This window comes from Canis aureus, chromosome 19 (assembly GCF_053574225.1).
Source record: "Canis aureus isolate CA01 chromosome 19, VMU_Caureus_v.1.0, whole genome shotgun sequence".
Lineage (NCBI taxonomy): Eukaryota > Metazoa > Chordata > Mammalia > Carnivora > Canidae > Canis > Canis aureus.
The window spans coordinates 2,714,915-2,736,575 of NC_135629.1; the positions used below are offsets into that span (position 1 = coordinate 2,714,915).

Below are 21,661 nucleotides of genomic sequence, written 5' to 3' on the forward strand. Positions count from 1 at the left end.
GCCATCCAACCCTGCCCTGCCCACCAGGGGACCTACCCTAGCCCAAGGGAAGAACAGCAGCAACAGCCTTCAACTCAACCGGCCACCAGCCAAGAGCAGCCTGAGGGATTCCCCCGTCCTGGGCATCACAAACTGTTGAACCAAAACTACGGGATTTCTTAGAGATCCCCGCTGTGCCACGCTCTCTGCATCTTTAGAAATGGCGTTCTTTCTGTTTGGAACGCCTCTGCATCTTTGCTTTCCTCGGTGAAAATAGCTCTACTAGAACATCAATCGTGGCCTTCGACAACTATGGAGCCGTTTGGGTTCTTGGAGGATTCAGCCTGAGAGCTCTCGGAGACCTCAGAAGGCAGGGCTCTGAACTCAAGTGGCCTCATCTGGAGGACGGCCACGGGGCGACCCAAGTCCTCGCAGCCCCAGCCCCCCCCCCGTTCGCGGGTCCCGACCGCCCGGAGCAGGGCGGCGCGCCAGGCGGAGTGGGCGGGGCGCCCCGGGGCGGGGGCGGGGCCTCCTCCTCTGCCCCGCCCCCGCGCTCGCAGACCAGGCCGACGTCACGACGCCGGGTTCCTCCGGACGCTTCCCGGGCTCGGGCGGGTCACGTGAGCCGCTTTTCGCGCGAAAACTGGTTGTTGCTGGAGCGGCGGCGGGAAGCGTGGCGTTGGGATGGCGGTGAGCGCTCGGGTGGGCCCCGGGGGGCCTGGGGGCGGCGGGTGGCCCCCGCGAGGGCTGGGGGCGCGGGCGGTGCGGGCGCGCGGGGAGCTGGGGCGGGGGGCTGCGCGCTCTCGGCCCCGGGCCCCTCCCCGCCCCGCCCCGGTGGGGCCTCCGGATGAGCTGGGGCCCCTGGGTTCTGCCTCGGAGCCGAGCCGTCTCCCCCCTGCACCTCTCTGGCGGGGTCTGCAGAGCCGGCGGGCTCCACGCCGCTCGAATCCGCCCGGGGACGCGCCTGTCCCGCCCCGGGCCGGGAGCTCCGAATCCCCGACCCCGAGCTTTGGGGCCGGTCCGCTCTGCTTGGGGGGCGCGCTCCCTGCCGGGCGCGGCGTGTGCACAGGACAGACAAGGTCCCCGTCTTCGTGCACGTGTTGTAGTATATTCTGTCCTTTCGTCGTCTTTATTGTCTGTCCCTTAGCCCAGTAAATTCCAGATCTCTTATGTTTGGGTCATTCTTGTATTGACTTCTGCCGCAGTGTCTGGCGTATTAAGGGGTAGGAAGGCAGGCTGACAGGAGAGGAATGCAGGGGCAACAGAGAAACAGGTACGTAAACAAATGAGGTGTCCTTAGTGACTGGGCATGGAGGAGGCATGGGGAAACGTCAGTGCCTGGAGAACCTGAGGAAGTGATGTTTGAGAAGCTATTGGCTCAGGGACCTCACAGTTAAGCCTTCCAGGCAGAGAGAACATCAAATGCAAAGTCTTGAGGCTGGAGGGGGTTTGGAGTGTCAGGGGACAGGGTTACAGGTGGAAAGGACAGCCTTATAGGATACTAAGTCAACCTTCACCTTCTCTGTCCTGCAGGAATCATCTGAATCCTTCATTGTGGCATCCAGCCCAGCCCAGCGGCGGAGAAGTGATCCTCTTACTTCCAGCCCAGGGCGAAGCTCCCGTCGCATGGATGCCCTGACCTCTAGCCCTGGCCGTGATCTTCCCCCCTTTGAGGATGAGTCTGAGGGGCTTCTGGGTACAGAGGGACCCCTGGATGAAGAGGAAGAAGATGGAGAGGAGCTTATTGGAGATGGCATGGAGAGGTATTTTCATTCAAGGCTAGACACTCAGCAGATAGTTCTCTGGAGAGCCCATTGTGTGGCTGGCGGCCTTGCTTTGGGTACAGGGAAGTAGGTGAATCAGAGTACCCTTGCCTATGAGTGCACCTTGATGCGGGGTCTGCGGGAGACAGGTTCATGGAATCACAACACAGGTGTGTGTAACTTGCTGTGTCACAGACTGGGTAAGCCTCAGCTCCAAGCTGAGCACCTTAGGGAATGCAAGGAGTTCTTCACGTGGTGGACCGCATCAGGGATGCCATGGGTGACTTGGAAGAACAGGAAGCAGGCGGCTGAGTGATTTTCTGTAACATCAGAGAAACTGTGCGGGTGCCTGATGAATCAAAGTTTTAATGCAGTTCAGCAATAAATCATGCCTGATCTGTATCAGGCCTGGAGTTAGATATTGTCACACTTCCTAATAAAAATATAAACGAGTATTGAAGGTTACAAGGCTTAATGGTAAGGTAGTGGAATATGCCTGCAAGGGAGCAGGGTTGGGTATCTCCTGGCGCTACCATGTATTCACAACCAGGATTGGTAGATATACTAATAGTAGGATTGTTTGAATACCCAGGAGCTTATGAAGACTCTCCATTGGGCCACCTTTTACTCTGACCAGGGGTTCTAGTACTGTACAGGCCACCCCATGATCCATGGGGAGTGCCCTCTGGGAGCCAGCAGAAGGACTTGCCGGGGCTCTCTGGACTTTTTGGATCTTTGCTTTAAGAACCAGTACCCCAGATGATGAGAGTGGATGTGCCATATGTGCCACACCATGGGAAGAATCGGCTCTGAAGTTGTTACGTACGTTTTGGATTTACTTCGGCATGTATCTGGCTTGTATGTTAACTCTGTGGTTAATCTTCTGAGGAACTGCTAGACTGTTTCCCGAAAGCTCTCCACCATTTTACATTCCAACAAGTTGGGGTATGAGGGTTCTAGTCTCTAGTTCTTGCCAACACCTGTTATTTTCTGGTTTTCAGTTTTAGCCAGTGGGTGTGTGGCGATGTCTTACTGGGGTTTTGATTTGCGTTTCTTTTGTGGTTAATGATGTGGAACGTCTTTTTTTTTTTTTTTTTTTTTAAGGCTTTATTTATTTATTTATTTATTCATTCATGAGAGACACACTGATAGAGGGAGAGAGGCGGAGACACAGGCAGAGGGAGAAGCAGACTCCATGCAGGGAGCCCGACATGGGACTCAATCCCAGGTCCCCAGGATCACGCCCTGGGCCGAAGGCAGCGCTAAACCACTGAACCACCTGGGCTGCCCTGGAACATCTTTTTTATGTGCTTATTGGCCATTTATATATCTTTGGAGACATATCTGTTCAGATCCTTTGCTCATTTTATGATTGGATTGCTTGATTTTTTTTATTCCTGAATTACAATAGGTTTTAAAATTTATTCTGTTTGGGTCCTTTATCAGAACATGATTTGCAAATATTTTCTTTCCAGTCTGCCTTTCTTTTTTTTTTTTTAATAGCGTATTTTGAGGCACAAAAGTTTTTTATTTTGATAAAGCCCAATTTATTGGTTTTTTTTTTACAGACCAACTAGAATTTCACTGAGGACAGAGGACATTTTGTGTGACTTAGAATTCTCAAAAAGTGTGACAAATATCTTTTAACTGAGAACTTTTAAGAATTCAGAAATGAATCAGCTCATACATTTACCTGGTTCTGGGATCTGTTTCTGGTATCAGCAATATGGGATTACTTATTCTGAGTTCATTCCAAAAAAGAAGCATCAGTCGTCCCCCCCCCCCTCCCCTTAACCATTTACTCTGAAAAAAAAAAGAGAATTTTCCAGACAATTGTCTCAGGGAGGTAGGATGGTATCAGGGAACAGCCTGCAGCTTGTGGTTGGACTGTATTTTGACACCCAGCTTTGCTGAGTGGCTCTTGGCAAAAGCCCTATCATCTCCATAATCCTGTTCCCTCATCTTACAGATGGAGTAATGATGTCTACTTCCCAGAATTGCAGGGAGGAAAGCTGTCCTTGCTCTCAGTGGGTTTCTTGTGCAGACAGCATTCCCCTTGAAATACCTGACAGGTCACATCGTGGACAACAAGTCCTCTTAGGTCTCAGAGTAGCTGAGAGGGTTGAGGCAGTGGGCGGGTGTTTCAGAGAGGCTGGTTTGGCTGATGTCAGTAGACCTTCCCAGTACTTCAAGGGGTTTGAGGCGACCTTGTCTGGGAGGGGAAAGTACATGGAGAATTTCTGCCCCGTTGGGAAACTGGGGTTGGCTGCCTGAAGGTTTTGTGGTTCTTCAAATTCCTATTTCGTATTGGATGATCAAAGCTGTCTGGACATACCTTCCCCTTGCTTTTTATCATGGCAAAACACACATAATACAAAAAATACAGAATTTACCATCTTACCCATCTGTAAGTGTCCAGTTCAGGGGCACTAAGTATACTCACATTGTTGTGCAAACATCTCCAGGACTTTTTCATCTCCCCAAACTGAATCCTAAGAGTATTTGTCCTTTTGTAATTGGCTTATTTCACTGAGCCCATTGTCGTCAAGATTCCCCTGCCTTGTAGCACGGTCAGCCTTCTTTCCTTTTGAAGACTGAGTGATATTCCATTGCAAGCACTGACCACAATTTGTCTCTGTTGGAGATCCTCTTGGAGCCTTTTGTATTTCTGGCCTGGGGACTCCCAGCCTGCCTAATCTGGGACTCTTCTGGAGTAGCACCAGCTCCTGGGCAGGCTTTTGGGTTTGTTTGTTTGTTTTTTATACCAACAGGGTATGTTTTGGTGTTCCCTCAGGGACTATCGTGCCATCCCAGAACTGGATGTCTACGAGGCCGAGGGACTGGCCCTGGATGATGAGGACGTGGAGGAACTGACAGCCAGTCAGAGAGAGGCAGCAGAACGGGCAATGCGGCAGCGTGACCGAGAGGCTGGCCGGGGCCTGGGCCGCATGCGCCGTGGGCTTCTGTATGGTAGGCTCAAATGTCTGCACCTCCAAGGGTTCAAGCTGGTCCTAGCTTCCAGAGTCTCGGGAGGCCAGGAAAGGGAGTTCTGGGGAAGGCAGGAAAATTTCACATGAGGGTATCCCTTTGGCCCCCAGACAGTGATGAGGAGGACGAGGAGCGCCCTTCCCGGAAACGCCGCCAGGTAGAGCGGGCCACAGAGGATGGCGAGGAGGATGAAGACATGATTGAGAGTATCGAGAACTTAGAGGACCTCAAGGGCCACTCAGTGCGTGAGTGGGTGAGCATGGCAGGCCCACGCCTGGAGATCCACCACCGCTTTAAGAACTTTCTGCGCACCCATGTGGATGGCCACGGCCACAACGTCTTCAAGGAGCGCATCAGCGACATGTGTAAAGGTACGGCTTTCACGTGTCCTGTCTACCTCTCCACTTACCTCAGTTCACCTTGCAGAATTCTTCTCCAGGGGTCATTCCCTTGGGCCTTTAACAGCACGTTTCATAGGGATGTGAACTGCAGGGAATACCGAGCCACCTGCCCGTCGCTAGACAGGAGCCAGCACCTGACACCCGAGGTGTCCATCATCAGGCAAATACAAAAAGCATTGTATGCTCTCAGATGCTCTGCTGGCTGTCCAGGAACGTCTGGACCACAGAAGTGGTGTTTGACATGCTTAAGATAAGACATGTTTGATGTAAAAGTCTGGATTACTACTTGAGTCAGAAAGTAGTACATTTCTGTGGAATGGGAATTACATTTAAGAGGAGGCATGTAGATCTTGGTCCCCTGCTGTCCACTCCACTCCCTTTTTGTCTTGTATTTGACATAGTTTATTCACAGGTTTCCTTCCTGGCCCTTTTAGGCATTTTGAGTTTGCAGTCCTCCTGTAAAAGGCATCCCGCATGTATTATTTCCCTTAATGTGATTTCATATGCTGTGTGATGTCCGCATTTTACAGATTGGGAAGTTGAGGCTCAGGATGTATCACTCATCTGAGTCGTGTAGCTAAAGCAGGGCACGCTCAAATTAGGGCTGGGGTTTCTGGCGCCAAGCCTAGGATTTGGGTGGGCAGGCCCTCCCCCTTGTGCAATAATAAGGGAAAGAAATTGCCTGCCGTGTCCCTGGCTGAGCTCTGCTTGGTCTCTCTTCCTACCACCAGAGAACCGCGAGAGCCTTGTAGTGAACTATGAAGACCTGGCAGCCCGGGAGCATGTCCTGGCCTACTTCCTGCCAGAGGCACCAGCAGAGCTGCTGCAGATCTTTGATGAGGCTGCCCTGGAGGTTGTGCTGGCCATGTACCCAAAATACGACCGCATCGCCAGCCACATCCATGTGCGCATCTCCCACCTGCCTCTGGTAGAGGAGCTGCGCTCCCTGAGGTAAGCCAAGGGCAGGGTGAGCCTGAGGGTCTGGGTTCCCACCACCCTGTGGCTCAGCTTCGTTAGAGGGAGCGGCAACAGGGCCACAGGCCTGGGTGGGCTGGCTATGGCCAAGGAGAGTTCTCACTCCTGGCACTCTGGCTTGTACTGGTTGTAATGATGTGGATCTGATGGCTCCAGACCCCAAATTTTCCGGATCCACTTCACTTATAGCCCCAATCTCTGAATGGCATGGATCAATCATATGGCCCTCCAGGCCACTGATATGCCCTCTCGTGTCTGCAGGCAGCTGCACCTGAACCAGCTAATCCGCACCAGCGGGGTGGTGACCAGCTGCACAGGCGTCCTGCCCCAGCTCAGCATGGTCAAGTACAACTGCAACAAGTGTAGCTTCGTGCTGGGGCCCTTCTGTCAGTCCCAGAACCAGGAGGTGAAGCCAGGCTCCTGTCCTGAGTGTCAGTCAGCTGGCCCCTTTGAAGTCAACATGGAGGAGGTGAGAGGCTGCACCCGTTGTTGGCTGCCCTTCCTGTCTACACAGGGCCTGCCCCACCTCTAAGCAGTTAGATTAGCAGGGCAGCTGTGGGAAAACAGCATAGACTTGTGTATTCGCCACACCCTGAGGCAAATCAGATCTATTTGGCTGGCCTGTTTAGTTTGGCCTGTGGGGCATTTTTCAAGAACTTATGCCAATATTTTAAAACTAGATCATTTTGTTTAAAATGTCAAAATTGATGTGTTGTTTTTTTTTTTTTTTTAAGTTGGGGGTGCAGATCTGACAAAACTGGGCTCACTTGTCAGGCTGCCCCCATAGTAAGGCACCTGTTTCCCCATCCCTTACTCAGGGGCTTTCCCTTGACATTTCTGGTACCAACCTCTCTGGGCCTCTCACTGGGGGCCTCTAGCTTATAACTAGCTTAGACATCGCGGTGCCATATTCAGGAGGCCCTGCTGAAAGCTGCTGGGACATTTGTCTTTGTATTCGAATGACTGCATCTCTACAGTTGGGGTCATCCCTGTACTGGTGGGGGACGCCCAGACTCCCTTTATGGCCTTGCTGCGATTATCTGCTGCTGACCTCTCAGCACTCTGCGCCTGAGAAGTGCTCTGGCTGAGACCACTTTATCAGAAAACCCCTGAGGGTTTATGATTGTGGCAGCCCAGAGCCAATAGCAGACCTGATGTAAAGTCGAGGTGCACCTTGCTTGGGTCGGGTGAACTGCAAGGCCACATGTCAGCCGAGCCCACACCTTTGCCCAGAGTCCCCTGCCTGCTTAGCTCATCCTCCTTAAGAGTCTACTTTCCTAGAAGCTTCTTGAGAAGTCTAAACAGGAACAGGGTTTCAGGCCCTGCTTCTACATGAGTAATAATTACTTCTGAGGTTTCTGGAGTATTTTGCAAGGTGCCAGTAGGGGATGATGTATAATTCAGTTTTCATTATACATTTTGAGGCATGTGGTATTACCGACCTCAAGGTCACACAGCTAGGAGGAGGCCCAAAGGTTAGAACTCTGGCATTTTAACCCAGAGTGTCTGCTTTTAATGGCTGTGTTATGTGGCCTCTTTTCTAGACATGAAATGAAATAATGGACATTAAATTGCACAGCAAAATGTTGACATGTGACATTTGGCAGCAGAGCCCACACTTAGTGGAGCTCACTGTTTGTTGGGCATTGATTTCAGTGCTTTTGACATAGGACATGGTTTAATCCTTACCCTGAGGGTTTACTTTGAGCGTTACCATCCCCATTCCGCAGAGAAGGCCTAGAGAGGGAACATGGTTGCCTAAGATCACACAGCTCAAGACACGGAGCTAGGATTTGAACCTAGGCAGCCTGGCTGTGGTGTCTGTATGCAGCAGGGCTTGGCTCCACAGCATATAGCAGGTGCTTGACTGGCAGGAGGCATCCACGGGGTAGTGGCAGCAGTGGAGACTGTCCACTGATGCATTGGTCCCAATAGGCTTGTTCCCTATCTTCTCTAGAATGGCTCTCCATTTTCTAGTCAGTTGATGGAAATAAGAATCCTGTCTGTTCTCCTTCCTCATGGGGCCATGGCCAGGATCAGGTGACATAAGTCAGTGCTTGAAGGAGTCCAAAGTTGACCGTCTGCTTTTCCCACATAGACCATCTACCAGAACTACCAGCGCATCCGAATTCAGGAAAGTCCTGGCAAAGTGGCGGCTGGCCGTTTGCCTCGCTCCAAGGATGCTATCCTCCTCGCTGATCTGGTGGACAGCTGCAAGCCAGGAGATGAGATAGTAAGTGGCCCAGAAGCAGGCCCAGAGGGAGCCGAGTTGCTAAGGAAATCAGCATCGGCATCTATGGTGCAGAGAGGGTTGCTGGCAGTGGGAAGAAGAGTCTTTCCCTCCTTGTAAAGGACTGGCCGGTGGAATGTTTTGGATTAATCTTCTGGTTTACTCTTTTTGCTGTCTGGTATAGAGGAGTTGAAGAGGAGAATCAGACAATGGAGGCAGTGGGGAGGAGGACCTCACCCCTGAGTCTAACCCCGGGCTGGGCCTCTGGATTGTTTCTCCTCTCCCAGGAGCTGACTGGCATCTACCACAACAACTATGATGGCTCCCTCAACACGGCCAACGGCTTCCCTGTCTTTGCCACTGTCATCTTAGCCAACCACGTAGCCAAGAAGGACAATAAGGTCGCTGTGGGGGAACTGACAGACGAAGACGTGAAGATGATAACCAGTCTCTCCAAGGACCAGCAAATTGGGGAGAAGGCAGGTGGAAGTCTGGGTGGGATTGTTGTGCTCCCAGAGGAGCACCCAGAACCATGGTTCTGATTCCCAGGTCCTGGGGTCTACCCTTCTTCATTCTTTCCCTTCCCAGTGTTGGCTTGGTAAACTTGCCTTGATGGAGAGGGGGCGGTGCACTCTGAGGAGGAGCTTGAGTGCTGGTGTCCAGACTGGCTTCTCGGTGGGACAGGGCTGTGGTGAGGAGTCAGTGGATCGAGTCAAGCCCAGGCTCAAAGCTGAAACAGGTGGACAGTAGGAATAACTCCTCTTACAAAGAAATCAGACTCCTACCAACTCTTGTTTCTCTAGGAAGAACACCATCCCCAAGTTGGTTTTAGGTTTATGAGGTCTTTTTGTTTTAATTGTAGACATTTTTGCTGAAGGTGGGGGAGCTAGGGATTTATGAGCCAGACCCTCAATTCAGGTGAATCAGTGAATCAGCGCAGGTTCCATTTGGCTGGTTTAGCAAACGGGATCCTTCCCTAGAGGGCAGGACCATATGTGACGCACTCACCTCCATCATGTCCACCTCGGCCACCAAGATTTGGGGCTCCACCAGGATAGGTAGGGGTTTTCCCAACCTTGGAGAATGAGAGCTTCATTCTGCCAGCAAGCTCAGACCTTGAATGCTTGTAGGGCCGTGTTCTAGGATCTTGGGAAGTCAGACACAATTCTTCCCTTCCTGGAGCTCATAGTTAATCAGGGTCCCCGATGATAAGAAAGAAACAGGACCTTTTCACAGAATCAGAAACCGAGGAAGACAGCCACAACCCACGATTCTTTGTTTCCTGCTTTTTGCAGAGGAAAATTAGTACTAATACAATGGTCCTGTTTTCAGATTCTTCGCAAGTATTTGAGGCAGTTTCCGCACCTGGCTTGCATCAGCTGTGAGCACGCACTGAAGGAGCAGTGTGCTTCTAGAACACTTTGCCACTGCCCTCTTCCCTCTGCTTCAGTTCTCAGCCACTGCTCTCCCACTCTCTTGGGGAGACAGGAACAGCAGCAGATAGAGCATAGAAGACAGGACGTGCTGGACTTGAACAAGGCTTGGGACAGGGCAGTCCCTGTGTATGCCTTGTGCCCCAGACTTCCAGAACTGCTCCTCGGTGCCCTAACATAGAAGGCTCTGGCCACACTGCTGGACCTCGATAGCTGTTACCCTGTCTGCCTTTTTGTCTGCATAGCTGATCTTGCCAGGCAGACACGTCCTAGCATGGTACTGGCTGCTCAAGTTCAGTTAAACCTATACACTTACACAGTGACCTCCACAGGGTTGCAGAGGGTGACTTCTAAACAGGTCCTTGAGAAGGATCTAGAGGGGCCCCTCCTATAGATGATGACATCTCTGCGGGACACCTTTCTGAACACTGTCAGGGAGGGAGGGCTGCATGATCACCAGGGAGGGTTGGTCTGTACTGACCCCTTTGTCCACTGTTAGCATGGATATTTTTACCAAGAACTTGGACAAAGAAACCATACTTGGCAGTTTTGGGGACAAACTGAAAGGATGACAGGCAAGATCCAAAAATGATGGGGTTCATTTGAATTATTTAAGCCAGAGGTTTGCAAATCAGTGGCCTATGGGCCACTTGCATCCTGCTGACGGGTTTGGTTGGTAGGTGGTTCTCTATTTCCCTTTCTTTTTTTATTGCATTTAGTTTTGAATTAGTTATCATCCTTTAGGAATTAAGAGATTGCACCTAAAAATCTGGAAGCCTCAGTTTGTGACCATCCAAGCACCCGTCAGTGCTAGGTCTTTGTTTTTCTCCAGCAACTACTCTTGGGAGAGCCAAGGGGCAGCTGTCCTTTCAGATGGGGACAGCTCCCTGCTATCTGTCCCAGCCACCCACTGCTCCACCCTCTAACCTGATGAACTCAGCTTACTTGCCTATGGGGCATTTGATTTTGTGGTGCCTGATCACAGAAATAGTCAAGGGGTAGATGCCATGCCTGAAACTTAGATTTTTAAAAATTTTTATTTATTTGTTTTTTTAAAGATCTTATTTATTCATGAGAGAGGCAGAGATATAGGCAGAGGGAGAAGCAGGCTCCCTGTGGGGATCCTGACACAGGACTCGAACCCAGGACCCCAGGATCATGACCTGAGCCAAAGGCAGACACTCAACCACTGAGCTGCCCAGTGGTTGTCAGGCACCCCTGACAGATTTTAAACAACTAATGGGAGAATGAGTCTGGAGCCAGACTCCTTAGGTTTGGACTTTGGCGTAATCCTTGGTGTGATCAGATGAGCATCTGGCCTCTATACGGTGAGATGGGTAAGATGGGTGAGATGTGGTGGGTAGCACCCAGTAGAGTTGTTTGAAGGTTACATAGAGGTGCACATGTGAATGCTGTGCTATTGCATGCTCAGTACAAAAGTGAAATTGTTCCTACAAAAACTGGATGGGTGTGCCCCCCCCAGACAGTGTATGTGGACTGGAGGAGGATAAAAATAGCCCTTGGGCACTTTCTTGTGCTCACAGTAGCTGTGTAGGTGGGAACTTGGCCTCACTCTATGCTGGGCTGTTCTGAGCAGGGGGATGGGGCGGTGTGTATTGAGAATTAAGAGCATGAGCTTCAGATTCAGAGGAATCTGGGGTCAGGTCCCGCCTCTCTTATTTAGGAACAGTTTGACCAGAGCCTTGGTTTGTTTCCTCCTTAGTGATATGGAGGAACTAGGATCATTATGAGGGTTAAGTGGACTACTTCATGGGAAGCAGGTCATTCCTTGGCAGGTCTGGGTTTGATTTTACCTTTTTTGTTTTTATTATTTTTTTAAGATTTTATTTGTGACAGAGAGTTATACCTGAGTTGGGCGGGGAAGGAGAGGGAGAAACAGCCTCTCCACTGAGCAGGGAGCCCAACTTGGGGCCGTTCCCAGGACCCCAGGGACACGACCTGAGACCTGAGCCAAAGGCAGACACTTAACCAACTGAGCCACCCAGGCGCCCCTCATTTTACCTTTATTACCAGCAGTACGTTTGCCAGTTACTTTCTCAGACCAGCTGGGTCAGTAACAGGGCAGCATAGGCTTTAGCATGGTTGCTCCCTTGTCCTCCAGTCTACAGGGAGGCCCATCTGGATACAGCGGGTGCTTTGCAGAAGGGGAGCGGAGTCTGGGCAGCTGGTGTGTAACAGTCAGGGAAGAAGCCTGCTACTCTCAGTCCTGGAGGAAGACATTACCTCATCTTTGCAGGGGTGCCTGCTACAGGAACGGCCCTGAGAAAAGTTGGGTAAAGAGAGGTCAGGGACGGCAGCCTTGCCACACCCACAAGATGTACAGGAGGATGAGACATCCATGGCAGATTGGCTCTCCTGACATTCCCAGCACAGGTGAGGGTGCAGTTGCAGTGGAAGAGCCATACATACTGAACACTAAGCATCGTCTTGACACCATGTAGGTAATTTCTAGAGAGTAACAACAGTAATGATCCTATAACGGAGGTGTCACGGGTGCCGGTTTTATTGATGAATAAACTGAGGCACAGGGTCAAGTAAGCTGCCACCCGCCATAGCCACTAATGGCAGAGGCAGGATCCCCATCCAGGCAGTGTGGTATAGAGGGTATACACTATACTAGAGTGTATATGAGTATACACCCGCTGTATCCAGACAGGCCTATCCCTCAGTTACTATGCAGCTACTTCAAGACACAGTAGCTGACCATGGATGTCTTGTTGGTTCTGTCTACCAAATCTAACCACAGCGCCACGACAACACTTTAAACACAGGTTCCACAATGCCAAGTATTTGATTGGTGTCTACATCTCTGAGATAATCCTGCTTTTTAATTATTTTTTAGAAGTCTCTTGGTGTCGATATCCAAGGAAGGCTCGCATGTTGGGACTGGTGGATCTGTCTCTTAAGTCTCAGTCGTAGGTCCCCTCTCCATTTCCTCAGTTTTGTGGAAGAATCTGAGTCGTCTGTCCTGTTGAGATTTCTACAGTCTAGGTGTTGCTGATTTTGTCTTTGTCGAACATATTCCTGGGCTGTGTATATTCTGTGAATTGTGCCTTCAATGCACATGCTTACTCAGTCTCCCAAGTTTTCTTTTTGGGTGAGGTCTGTGGCAAGACTGCCCCAGAGGTCTACGTTCCCACCAGGGCGTCTTGTCTTTCTGATGTTAGCAGCCACTAAGGATCCTTGGTTTGCAAAATGAGAGTCTTCTAACTCCACATCTTTCTTCATTTATGTTCTGGAATACTTCTACATAGAGAAATTTGTCTTTACTAACTATTGGACTGTGCCTAGGTAGAGGTCCTCTGGGAAAAAGCAGGGTAGTGCTTTCCCTCCATTTACCGGTTTTCAAAATAATGAATGGTTCCCCTCCTGAGGTGACCATTGAGCATCATTACAGATGAACGGACTTGAATGTCATTGAGGCTTTGGTGTTGCAGTGGCCATCTGGGTGATGTCCAGCGTGTCCCTCTAGTTGCCAAGTGTGAAGCCCGTTGTCCCTGAGTTCTATTGGCATGACTCCAGGTCTCTCTGATAGCTTCCTTCTTTCTTTTATAAGAACACAGGTATCTCTTACATATTTCCTGCCCTAGACCTGGGTTTGGCCATTTCTCCAAATAGGCCTGTGGGAAGTATAATATTCCTTCAGTGGAAAATGATGTTTAGAGAGGTCAGCCTCTACATGTACCAGGCCTGAAACCCTGTTCACCAGCTAATGTTGTCCTATGTCTCCTTGGGCTCGGTTTTGTAGGGCATATTAGGACCACGGAAAGAACGAGCAAAAGTGTCCATGTGGAAACTGACCTCCACCCCTAACTTACTACCTAAAATAACAGCCGGAGGCATTTCTGCCCCAACACCAGTGGTATCGGCAGATCCTCTTTCCAGAAGGACCTGCTGGTTACACTGCCCTCTGGCAGCAGTGGAGAGTAGCTGTCCGCAGGATAAACCGCTGAACCCTAACTCCAGCTCTAAGAATGGAGTTTCTCCCACCTTCACACTTCCAATAGCCCCGAGGGATTGATTCTTCCACCTGGCAGGAAGAAAGGATGTGTATGCACTGCTTCTGCAGAGCCCCTCCGTGCAGATGACAGAAAGGTGGAGAACAGTAAAAGCGTGTAGGTAGAGATGGAAGCTGCTTCCTACCAGCAAGACATTTCTTTGATGTCTCTGGTTTTATCTTTAAAAATCATGCAGATTTTGAGATTGTCTTTTCCTCTTCTCTGTCTCACACCCAAATAGGTGTTTTTGTGACTTAGCAGTTGAAATGGTGACTTCCTGGCGGGCCCATCTTCTGAATGCTCCATATTTATCATATTTGGCTACCAGAGCATACCCAGGAGCCAGGCACTTGTATAAACCTCTCACTTAGAACCTACCCCGCCCTCTGAATTTGAGCTGTGATACCTGTCTTCCATCAGCCCACCCTCTTCCCACACACTGCACTGTTTCGTGGACCTGGGTCTTGTCTCCCTTCTGCAACCTTTGGGTAGTCCTTTCTGAATAGGACCAGAAAAAGGGTGGGACCAAAGTTCTTTTAAGCTCTATAAAGTTCTGTGATTCTCAGGACAAGCCAGCTAATTGCATGACCCAAGGTCAGAAAGTAGGGCTCAGTGCTGGGGCCTGGCAGAATTGTGACAGCTGTGGTGTGGGCTCTGGGGCTGGAGACACCCTTGTTCCCTGAGATTGGAGTGGGTAGGGGATCTATTGCGTGTGTGGGGTAGGCCCAGACTCAGAGCAGAGGCTCCTATTCTCATTGGCTCTTCTTCCCGTTCAGATCTTTGCCAGCATTGCTCCTTCCATCTATGGGCATGAAGACATCAAGAGAGGCCTGGCACTGGCACTGTTTGGAGGGGAGCCCAAAAACCCAGGTGAGCGGCATTGGGTACTACCCACCCCCACCCTTACCTCTGCATTGCAGGTACCAGACAAGGCAGGACTTGGCATTTAAAGGCTGGGTGCCTGGGGAGAAAGTAAGTGTTAGCAGATGGCCAGACCATGTGTGGCTCAGTCATTGTAGGGAGAGCGTAGCCTGTGGCTGTGGCATCTTGGGCGTTTTGTTTGTTTGTTTGTTTGTTTGTTTGTTTGTTTTAAGATTTTTTTCTTTACTTATTCATGAGAGAGAGAGAGAGAGGCAGAGACACAGGCAGAGGGAGAAGCAGGCTCCATGCAGGGAGCCTGACAGGGGACTCGGTCCTGGGTCCCCAGGATCAGGCCCCGGGCTGAAGGTGGCGCTAAACCGCCGAGCCACCCGGACTGCCCTATCTTGGGCGGTTTTAACTATAAAAGTAATACATAAATATGGAGAGGTGATTATGATTGCATCCTCTTCTTAAATTGTTAGAAGTCACAGAAAGATGAAAGTCCACGCTGAGCACTGTTTCTAATCCAGTCCCTTCTTGGTGGGTCACTCTGATCAGTGTAATGTGTGTGTGCACTGTTGGGCCTTTGCATGGCCACTTGTAGACTTACACGTGTACTTACACAGTAGCACACTTCCCATGTCATGTGTATGTTTCTGTTAATAAATGCAGTGTTTCCTGTATCTGTGTAAGTGACTAGATAAAATACCTAGCTTTCAATTTACTGTTCATTACCATGTTTTGAGCATCTTTTTGTATTGGTGTGTACTGAGCAGGTTTATTCCCATAAGCGACTGTATCAAGGTTTCTGTAGCATAGCATATGTGGCTCTCGGTGGAGAATATTATTTGCACTGCTCCCGGATTCTTAACCTTTGCTAAGAGTGTCTTTTTTTTTTTTTTTTTTTTTAAAGATCTTATTTATTTATTCATGAGAGACACAGAGAGAGAGGCAGAAACACAGGCAGAGGGAGAAGCAGGCTCCCGGAAAGGAGCCTGATGTGGGACTCGATGCAGGGGCTCCGGGATCACGCCCTGGGCAGAAGGCAGGCATTAAACCACTGAGCCACGCAGGGATCCCTGCTAAGAGTGTCTTTATACAAGTGGCCTTATGCCCCCATCTCTCTGGGTTCAGTTCTCCAGAAATAGGATCACTAGTCCTAGAGTCTTGCATCCCTTTCTAGAGGATATGGTTTGCCATCAGCATATGTAGGCTGAGAAACTAGGGATAACCCAGCTCTATGTTCTGCACTCTTCCCTTCCCTTCCATCCTCCCCTCCATCCTGTCTCCTCCAGGGGGTAAGCACAAGGTACGAGGCGACATCAACGTGCTCTTATGTGGAGATCCTGGCACAGCCAAGTCTCAGTTCCTCAAATACATCGAGAAAGTGTCTAGCCGTGCCATCTTCACCACTGGGCAGGGGGCTTCGGCTGTGGGCCTCACGGCATATGTCCAGCGGCACCCCGTCAGCAGGGAATGGACCTTAGAGGCAGGCGCCCTGGTTCTGGCTGACCGAGGAGTGTGTCTTATCGATGAATTTGACAAGGTAGGTCCTTGGACCATGTGGTGATAGGATTTGGGGTGTAGTTAACAGGATAGCAGTTGGAGCAAATGTCATGCATTGAACCTCATGCAGATGAATGACCAGGACAGAACCAGCATCCACGAGGCCATGGAGCAGCAGAGCATCTCCATCTCCAAGGCTGGCATCGTCACCTCCCTGCAGGCTCGCTGCACCATCATCGCTGCAGCTAACCCTATAGGTATGCCAGGCATGGGGTGGGGGTCTGCCATGGAGTCAAGGGAGTCTGCCAGAGGGAGGCAAGACCCAGAGAGGCCTTGCCTTGGGCAGTTGGAGCCTGCAGCACTTCTCGGCTAGTCCCACGGTCTGAGGAAGGAGCTGAGCACCCGAAAACCCTCCTTTGTCCCCTGGGTCTTGTTGCGGGTTCGTGGAAGCAGGACTTTCAGTCTTTTTTGAGCTGTGTTCTCAGAACCAGTTTTGGGCATTTTCCTCAGAAGACGAGGCAAGAATCTAGCGCGTTGTCTAAGTTGGGTGGAGTTGATTATTGATCCCAGCCAACATGTGGCAGGGAGCCCAGGCACCTTGCCCATCTTATTCTAGGTTTTTCCTGCTAGGAGTTGGTTAGACTCTCGGTGTAAAGGCTATTTCAGGCAAGTGCACGGGGGAAAGTCCTTTTCTGAGTCGTCGAGAATGCCTGGTAGATGCAGCGTCTTGTTTTCTTCCAAAGTTGTTTTTTTCTTTTATTACTGAAGCATCTTGGGGTTGGCAAGAACTTTCTGCTCAGAAGAGCAGATCTGAGGGAGCTTGACCCTGATGGAGGGGTGCCTTTATGTTTCAGGTGGCCGCTATGACCCCTCGCTCACCTTCTCAGATAACGTGGACCTCACGGAACCTATCATTTCCCGCTTCGATGTCCTGTGTGTGGTGAGGGACACGGTGGACCCAGTCCAGGTACACAACCCCATGTCCCAGTCCCATGCAGTAGGTTCTGGGGACCTTGAGTGAGACTCAAGGCCTGTGTTCTGTAAGGTGAGGAGACGGGCACCATTCAGACTGTGGTGTTTGTCCGAGAGTCAGCCGTGGTTTCCTTTTCCTCCCCTGGGCTGTGCCAGCCACCCAGCCAGCATAGTCCACTGTCTCACAGCAGAGCCCAGGGGCCCTCCCACTGGCACCCTCCTGCCCCTCACTGCTTCCCTGCTGCAACCCAAGTCCCGGCTTCTCTCGCCCTGACCCAAAGTACTGCCATTTCTTATGGTCGGCCTCTTGGCTGCCACTCCCACCCCATATAAGGTCTTCTTCAGTTGGAGGCCGGCCCATCTTCTGAAAACATAAGGTGGACTATGCCTCTTCTTAACCCACTGGCAGCTTTCGCTGTAACTAGCAGAGCATCCACTGGCCCCGTGAGGCCCCGGGGCCTGTCTCCACTCCTTGCTCCCTTCACTTCATCCACCCCTGCCACACACACCCTTTCCCTCCCTTGCAGCTGCCAGGCCTTGGCTTGTCAGTGTGCTCTTCTCTCTTCCTGGAAGGCTCTTCTAGATTGCTGAATGGCTGAGGCGTTCTGGCAGCCTCAGCTGGAGGAGTTTCTTCATCCCCTCGATCCTGTGCATGTTTCTCTCTGTGGTTATTTTGAAAGCTGTCTCTGTCCCCTCTCCCCTCACCAAGAGGCAAACTCCATGAGGGTTTTGTCACGTGTACCAGTTACCCCCGGCACCCACAGCTACCTGGCACATAATAGGCATTGGATGATGCTATTGTGAGAATGTCATTCTCCGGCACATGCAGCTTTCTCTTCTTCCAACGAGCTGACTTACTCCAAGCCAGGTCATGAGACTCTACTCACCCTGCAACTTGCCCTCTCTGGTCTTAGGATGAGATGCTCGCCCGTTTTGTGGTTGGAAGCCACATCAGACACCACCCCAGCAACAAGGAGGAGGGGCTGGGTAGCAGTGGCACCCAGGAACCTGCCATGCCCAACACATATGGTGTGGAACCCCTGCCGCAGGAAGTCCTGAAGAAGTACATCATCTATGCCAAGGAGAAGGTCCACCCAAAGCTCAACCAGATGGACCAGGACAAGGTGGCCAAGATGTATAGTGACTTGAGGAAAGAGTCCATGGTAAGGGCCTAGGGTGCAGCCTCGGAGGGGGTGGAGTAGGGTGCAGAGAGGGAGGCACCGTGGAAGTTTCTTTAGCTGTGCAGTCAGTTAATCTAAGAAGACCTAGAGCTAGAATGCCTTTAAAAAATGAGATGTAGAGGGACACCTGGGTGGCTCAGAATTTGAGCGTCTGTCTTTGGCTCAGGTCATGATCCCGGGGTCTGGAATGGAGTCCCACATCAGGCTTCCCATAGGGACCCTGCTTCTCCCTCTGCCTGTGTCTCTGCCCTGTCTCTCTCTCTCTCTCTCTCTCTCTCTCTCTAAAAAATAAATAAAATCTTAAAAAAAAAAATTAGATGTAGCTGTCTCCTAACCATTTTGTTCCAGATGGAACATAAACGTGCATGCATTGGTCTATTGGGTTTGAAGCCAAGGTGTCTTAAGTGTTGGCCACTAGTTAAGTTCTGTGCTGATTTTGTGAATTTCACCAAAACGTGTTGTCTGAACACATATCAGTTCTTTCATGGGGGAGCAAAATATAAAGGCACGTTGCATGCAGCTAGAATGCAGGATTGTGTGGGGTTTTTTTGTTTTAAGATTTGCTTATTTGAGAGTGAGAGAGAGCTTGAGTGAGCCAGGAGGAGAGGGAGAGAGAAAATCTCAAAGCAGACTCTACCCAGCATGGAGCCTAACATGAGGCTTAATCTCACAACCCTGAGATTATGACCTGAGTTGAAACCAAGAGTTGTTGACTCAACTGACTGTGCCACCCAGGTATCCCTGGGTTGCAGAATTCTTGTAGATTGGTAGGTCTCACCCACCTAACCAAGACAGCAGCTTCATTGAGTCCTTGGAGAGAATTTGACCTAGTTTTTATACAAACAGCTTCTTTGTTTCCCACTTCTGTTGCAGGGGTATGTGCAGTACTTACCATGTGACAAAACTTAGTACAGCTGGCTACAAACCTTACAGACTCTGGGGTGCACACAGTGAGCTGGGGGAGAGAAGGTGCAGGCGGGGTAGTGGCAGGCCCCGAGCGTGTGGCCTTTGTCAGAGCCACTAGCCGTGCCACTTCGCCATTTTTCTCACCTCTGTCTCCTGCCTGAGCAGACCTGACGCTGTCCTTCTTCCAGGCGACAGGCAGCATCCCCATCACAGTGCGGCACATTGAGTCCATGATCCGCATGGCAGAGGCCCACGCGCGCATTCACCTGCGCGACTATGTGATAGAGGATGACGTCAGCATGGCCATCCGCGTGATGCTGGAGAGCTTCATCGACACGCAGAAGTTCAGCGTCATGCGCAGCATGAGGAAGGTGGGTGGGAGTGTGGCGGCCGTGGCGGGCCTCCCAAGGCTCTGGATCCGGGCCTTGCCGTCCTCCTGGCTGCAGCCACAGCTCACTGACCTGGCTGCTCTGGCCAGTCATGATGGGAGTGTGGTGGAGGCAGGGACTGGTCATCCCGTAGTAGCCTGGAGGGTCCTGGTGAGGAAGGTATCTATCATGTGACTTCCGCTGTTCCCTGCAGACCTTTGCCCGCTACCTTTCGTTCCGGCGTGATAACAATGAGCTGCTGCTCTTCATCCTGAAGCAGTTAGTGGCAGAACAGGTGACATACCAGCGCAACCGCTTTGGGGCCCAGCAGGACACTATTGAAGTGCCTGAGAAGGACTTGGTGGACAAGGTATGGACACAGGTGCTTCCTGGAGAGCTGTCTGTCCTCTTTGGGGGCAAGAAGTCCTTGCTGCATCATTAAGTGGGCAGACCTCGGATGGGAGCCCTTTATTAAGTGTCCTGGTGTGCTGAGCCCTGTTCTGTGCTGTTAACACCCTTGATAGTGGTCGGTCCTATTACTACCATCCGTGTTACAGAGGAGACAGGCACAGGGCAGCTGAGTAAGTAGCTTGTCCATGTTCACAGGCAGTTGGCAGAGCTGAGGTTTCATGCCCTGTGTCTGTCTCCATACCCCGACTCCGTCACCTCTGTGCTGGTTGACACCCCCCCACTCCCACCCCCCCACCCCCCGCTGCCCTGAGTGGACCTCAGACATTGGACAAGAATCAAGGGCCCTGCTGCAGACAGGCTGAAACCCATTCTCATGGTTCACTTGACGTTTTCTCTCTTCAGGCTCGTCAGATCAACATCCACAACCTGTCTGCTTTTTACGACAGTGAGCTCTTCAGGATGAACAGGTTCAGCCATGACCTGAAACGGAAAATGATCCTTCAGCAGTTCTGAGGCTCAGGACCGTCCACTGTAGCTTGTGGACATCATAGGCAGGAGGGCGGACCCGGGGCTGACTCCACACTCTACAGGCACACGGAACCCAACCAGTGAGGGACACTGAGGGCGGGTGCAGGTCTCCACAGCTGAACCACCCAGCTGCACCCCTGGTCTCCTGGGCTCAGGCTGGGCTGGGAACGAGGGTGCTTGTTTCTTTGGCTCCAGCTTCTGCTCCTCACGCCGTCTGGGGTGGGCAGTTTGCCTCTTTAACCCGCTGGGCAGCCCTCCGCCTGCGGGAGGTTTGTCTCCACCTTGGATCAGAGTCCATTTGAGGTGACCGAGCACAGGAGGGTGTTATGAGAACTTGTTTTCCTCTTGGTGTGAGTCCCCAGTGCTGGATGCTTCTGCCACTTTGGCCAAAGAGCAAGTTCAAGGTATTTGTAATGTTTTTCTGAACTCTATCCTGCGGGTTTCTCTGGGCTTCTGTGAGAAGAGAAACTGTGGACAGAAGAGCGCACAACATGTGGCATAGCACCTCCCCGCCCCTGCTGCTTCCCTCGGGGTCAGTGTGGTAGCGAGCTGGGAATGAGAATTATCCCTGGTAACAATGGTGCCCAGCCAGGGACTGGCCATCACCATTGCTGTGTTCCTTGGTTTACTCCTGCGAGGTATTCCCCATCCTCTCGTTGTATATTCAGTTTTTGTTTCTGTAGTTTTTATTTTTAATAGAATGAAATAAAATCTAAATAGTGCTGGCTGTTGGTCTGAATTGTGTCTTAATGTCATCAGGCAGGCTTTCCTGCACTTCCCTTGAAGGCTTTCCCATCTTCCAACTTCGGTGTCTGTAGGAGGGAGATGTGGCTGTAAGTGCTGTCTTTTGTGGGGCTGTGCAAAAACCAAAACCATGTGCTCTCCCTAGGGAATTTAGTTGGTGATTGCTGCCTCTGTGACTTCTGTGGAATCCCTGAGAACCAGAGAACAGACTTGTACACTGCAGGGACTGGAGGTAATTTGGCTCTGCCACCAAATGGAGCAGTCTTGTTCGTCTCAACAGCATTGCCATCTGGTCTCTACCTGGAAATGCCCGGCTCTGATCAACTGCCTTCAGAATGGGTGGATACCTACCATTCCTAGTGTTTCTTATCTGAGATTTAGCAGAAATGTCTTGGA

At 51.0% G+C, this 21,661-nt stretch overlaps 1 protein-coding gene across 1 annotated transcript; it reads left to right on the plus strand.

Moving 5' to 3' along the window:
• Positions 1 to 532: 532 nt before the first annotated feature.
• On the plus strand, positions 533 to 21,248 carry MCM2 (minichromosome maintenance complex component 2). Its single transcript, XM_077857582.1, has 16 exons — positions 533 to 669; positions 1,513 to 1,742; positions 4,537 to 4,712; positions 4,841 to 5,101; positions 5,863 to 6,082; positions 6,368 to 6,575; positions 8,205 to 8,339; positions 8,624 to 8,815; positions 14,565 to 14,658; positions 15,945 to 16,195; positions 16,286 to 16,412; positions 17,010 to 17,122; positions 18,042 to 18,290; positions 19,403 to 19,585; positions 19,797 to 19,952; positions 20,396 to 21,248. The coding sequence occupies exons 1-16, from the start codon at positions 664 to 666 to the stop codon at positions 20,504 to 20,506; spliced, it is 2,712 nt and encodes a 903-aa protein (XP_077713708.1). The 5' UTR covers positions 533 to 663; the 3' UTR covers positions 20,507 to 21,248.
• Positions 21,249 to 21,661: the final 413 nt, after the last annotated feature.